Source organism: Amphimedon queenslandica, unplaced genomic scaffold, assembly GCF_000090795.2.
Source record: "Amphimedon queenslandica unplaced genomic scaffold, v1.1 AMPQUscaffold_12691, whole genome shotgun sequence".
Taxonomy (NCBI): domain Eukaryota; kingdom Metazoa; phylum Porifera; class Demospongiae; order Haplosclerida; family Niphatidae; genus Amphimedon; species Amphimedon queenslandica.
Window position 1 is genome coordinate 21,536 of NW_003547073.1, and position 4,509 is coordinate 26,044.

Here is a 4,509-nt window from a genome sequence, read left to right on the forward strand (position 1 = left end):
TTCATGCAATGGAAAGGAACTGTCAATCAGATCATTGGACGTTCACCAATTAAACGCGGAGCATTGAAACATTTTAAATTTAAACGTCCTGATATGCATTCATGCACTTCTACTTAAACTTATTAATTAAATATATTTATTACTGATTTTGTAGTTTTGACTATTTTATATTATTTTTTAATTTTAGCCAAAACTAGTCAGGCAGGCTAAGCCAAAACTAGAAAGCTCAAACCAAGATCACTTGAGTGATGATGTTCTGAAATGAGTGATAGATCTAATTATAGATAGATCTATAATGGTGCATTGGGTGTGGTCACATGCTAAACTTCTATATAACAAGTTATCCTGACTAAATATATGTTATATTTGAAGATGATGATTCTTTCTTTTTTGTTTGCACTTTTGTGCCTGCAATTAAGTCATGGTAAGCACTTATACAGTCATTTATACTAAGTCTAGTCTGATAATTTGTGAATGATATGTCTTCCTCTTCCCTCTTCTTTTTACTTCTCCCTTTTTATAAAAATTACCTCTGTTTGTGCTTGTATGTTTGTTCCTGACATTCTTTCCTTCCTTTCTCCTGTTTGTCTCTCTGTAATCATGTGCTCTAAAATGTAAATAATGATAATAATAAATATTAAATTTATTTTTGTAGGAGAGACATATAATAATTCTGCTACTAGCTTTTACTTTGGATTAATGGGATATATTAACCATTATTTTACAATCTCAACTTTGTCTCCAGTTGATGTCACGTATCACGTCACTGTTGAATCATTAAAGTATTCTTTTACTGGAACAGTGACAAGGAATAGACCAAATTCACTTTACTTTCCCATGCGTTTCCGAACAATGTCCAGTTCTTTTGCAGATCAATTTAAGGGGATTCATGTGACAAGTGATCAACTGATAAGTGTGACATTTTATAATTCATGGTTGGAACATCTCATTTTACCATATCATGAGTACCCAGGGGTCAGTCAGTATGAATATTATGCTGTTTCTACTAGTAGTATCAGTAACACATATCTTAGTCAAGTTCTTCTTGTTGGTTGTATTAATAATACTGTCATTAGTATTATGCCAACAGTTGATCTCTTCATTCCTATTGATGTACAGAAGAGTGGGAGTGATGATATATTAATAACTAAAGATAACTCTCATACTATTACACTACATGAGGGACAGACTCTATTGCTGGGTAAAGGGAATGGAAGTGATATATCAGGAACACACTTTATTTCTAATAAACCACTGACTGTTATTACTGGTCATGAGTGTGGTAGCACTATTATTTCACTAGAACTCTTTGCTTGTCTTCCTCTACAATTACAAGTGCCTCCAACATTAACTTGGGGTAAAAGATACATTCTGACAAATTTTATCAATCCTTATGACCGCACATTATACCGTATAGGGCATAATGTTCGCGGGACTCAAATTTCGCTGATTTCGTGGATAAAGAAAATTCGCGAAAATAAAATCCGCGAATATCAATTTAATACGGTATCCGCATGGCACACGTGGTAGAATTCGCGAAATTAAAATCCACAAATTGGAATTTTAGTAGATTTCGCGAAATTTGCCTCCTGCGAACATTATGCCCTATACGGTATTCTTCTTCTATTGTGAAGACAGTCACTTCAAAAGCCAACACTAGTGTAACAATATACTGTAATGGAACCACTAACACTACAAGATACCCTACTAATGGTGCAATTGGTACATATCGGTATTACATAACTGAATATTGTTACATAGAAGCTGATAAAGCAACATTCATTGTTCTATTTCATAACATTAATTCCCGTTATCGTACTGCGGTATTAATACCACCAATGGAAAAATATCTTCAAGAAGTTAACTTTGAAATAATTGGCACCTTTTATCATTACTCAAAGCTTGTTATTACAGCATCAGTTGAAGGATTCTCTCCAACAGCTATTCTACATAATGGACTAGCCACAGTAAACTGGACACAAATATATAGTTCTACAGGGAATATTGTAGCATATGGAACTACATTTGAAATTAATCCATTTTATAGCAATCATTCTATAATTCACACTGGTAGAAATGGTAAATTATCAGTTCAAGTTCAAGGATATTTTTTTCATCATGCAATTTATGGTTGGCCAGCATCAGTGTTGTATTAAAACGGATTGTATTAAAACGGAAAAAAAACATATATAATGTGTTTGTTTTTAGCTCCTACTAGTAATGGTAATGGAGGACTAAGCACTGGAGAAATAGCTGCAATCGTGTTTGTGCCATTCCTGATACTAATCATTGTGATCATTGCAATAATAATTTTGATGCTGTACTTGACTTTCACATATGATGGGTAACTGTATTACTAAATGCCTTACAATCTTTCATTCCCTTTTACAGCAATGCTAGAGAGATAGAAGAAGTCCATTACCAATCGAAGCGATTCCGTGGCGGTATTAAGCTAAAAGATGATGATCCTACAAGTCATGTACGGTCAAGACGTGGCAGCAGCAATTATCTTACTGAGGGAAGAATACCAAGGTTCATTATGTCGACTTAGAGCCTGCATTGACTTCATATATCTCATTGAAATTTGTAATTTATATAGGTCTGCATTAGGTGCAGGTACAGCACATCCATGGCAAGAAGATGAAGAAGCAAACAGTGAGATTGGAGAGAATGAACTATTTATTGTTGAGTCTGGAGGAGCTAGTGGTAGAGGAGAGACTGATGAAGGGAATGAGGTCAGACAAAGAGTTGTTGGTGCGTATAATCCTATGGCTATAAGAGCTGGAGAAGAGAAAGAAGAAGGTTGGTCTATTTCAACTTTTGGAGATTTTCATTAAATCGAATCGATACTATTATTATAGGTGATAATAAAGCTGGAGGTGCTGCTGTGATGATGACAGATGAAGAAATAGATAAAGAATTTAACTTAGGAGAAGATGATGACGATATCAACCCATATGATGATTAAACTAAGATTCTACATCTTATTCTACATTAATTTTCAAATGATTCTACATTAATTTTCAAATGATTTTGTTTATGGTTTACAAAAATAATGCATTAAGCCATGTGTAAGCACATCAAAGACAGCACATTAGACAAGGGGCGGGGGAAAGCCCACAGAAATGACAGAAAATACTTAGAAAGTTAGCAGTCTATTTCTTTGTCTCGGCTGTCTTGATCGAGGTCTTCATCTAGTCTTAATCCATGGCAAGTCCAAGTTCACACTCAGAAAGTGAGTATTAGGCCTATATAGCCTAGTGGCCGAGTCACTTAATTGTGAATTTATAGGCACACTAGAGACTGAAATTACTGGATTCATTATCAGTGGCAGAAAGCCAGTTAAGCATAGAATGTGGTGAAAAACTTTTTTGTGGCCTGTCACTTGATGTAGTACTCTGCCTTCCCACACTGGCATTACAGTTAGGATTGACAGAAGCTGAATTTCATCTGATTGAGATGGATCATAAAAATGATTACAGGAGACGAGTAATAGAGGTGTTTTGGAAGTGGAAAAATAAGAATTTAAAGAATGAGGCCACTTATCTAAGTCTGATCAAGGCTTTTGTTGAGGAAATGAACATAAAGGCTGCTGAATATGTCATACATTTTTATAAAAGTCATCACCTACAGTCTTTAATGAAATGTACGTAAATCAGTTATCTCGGTGTTCAATTTAAGATCAGTTGAACTTTTTCTCTAGGTCACTCATCATGGACCAACAGTCAGTCCAAAAGTACGCAAAAGTCATTATCATCGGAGAAAGTGACTCAAAGACATAGTTATCAAGGTATGTACTCACATACTTCACTGCTTGTAGTTTAATTTTTATTGCTGATACTTCCTTTTTGTCAGTTGTGATTGGATGCCATCCAATTAAATCTGTTACCAAAAAGGGCATGACTATGCTTTGACAGATGTATACACCCTTGGGAATAAAATTACATTGAGTTGACATATTTTATTCACAGCATGTACTTAACATTCTACTGTGCTTAGTTGTAATTGACCAATAAACTTACCTATGACTAGGTTTCCCTAGAAGGTAATAAGTAAAATTACTGGGTGGTTAATAAGTGGCCTGGGAAAAGGGAATTTGATTATTCTCCTATTTTAGAGGCCAGTATTTGATGCACCATAATACCTCTACATACATGTAGCTTGTAGCATCTGGTCTACCTTGTATCTTTAGTCTAATAAGTCTATTGGTCTAAAAATAAAATTTAGCAAAGTTGACAGTTTGATCAATACATTCAGCATCTTCGAATACCTTGTACTCCTGAGTAACATGGAGGAGCAGTTGGACTTTTTCATTAGTCCACTGATGCATATTTCCACAATAACAGTTAATATATTAACTGATTAGGAATAATCATAGTTAATGAGATTTTTAACAAACAGTATAATAATGAAACAAACACAAGTGTAAACAAAGCCTTATTTAGATTTGATGTGTGCTTTCTTGTGTCTACTCTATATATAACCATAAATGTTTTGTTTCAAGTAAAT

The 4,509-nt window shown here is 34.4% G+C and overlaps 2 protein-coding genes across 2 annotated transcripts in view; both read left to right on the forward strand.

Annotated features, from left to right (window-relative positions):
• LOC109587081 (uncharacterized) overlaps nucleotides 1–2,968 on the forward strand; it is a 10,241-nt gene extending 7,273 nt beyond the window's left edge. The window contains exons 4-7 of the mRNA XM_020003303.1: nucleotides 2,209–2,344; nucleotides 2,392–2,532; nucleotides 2,600–2,802; nucleotides 2,862–2,968. Coding sequence (XP_019858862.1) covers nucleotides 2,209–2,344; nucleotides 2,392–2,532; nucleotides 2,600–2,802; nucleotides 2,862–2,968 — 587 coding nt within the window. The remainder of the gene's footprint in view (nucleotides 1–2,208; nucleotides 2,345–2,391; nucleotides 2,533–2,599; nucleotides 2,803–2,861) is intronic.
• A 333-nt stretch (nucleotides 2,969–3,301) lies between these two features.
• LOC109587082 (uncharacterized) overlaps nucleotides 3,302–4,509 on the forward strand; it is a 4,899-nt gene continuing 3,691 nt past the window's right edge. The window contains exons 1-2 of the mRNA XM_020003304.1: nucleotides 3,302–3,646; nucleotides 3,704–3,790. Of these exons, the coding sequence (XP_019858863.1) occupies nucleotides 3,460–3,646; nucleotides 3,704–3,790 (274 nt within the window). The 5' untranslated portion in view covers nucleotides 3,302–3,459. The remainder of the gene's footprint in view (nucleotides 3,647–3,703; nucleotides 3,791–4,509) is intronic.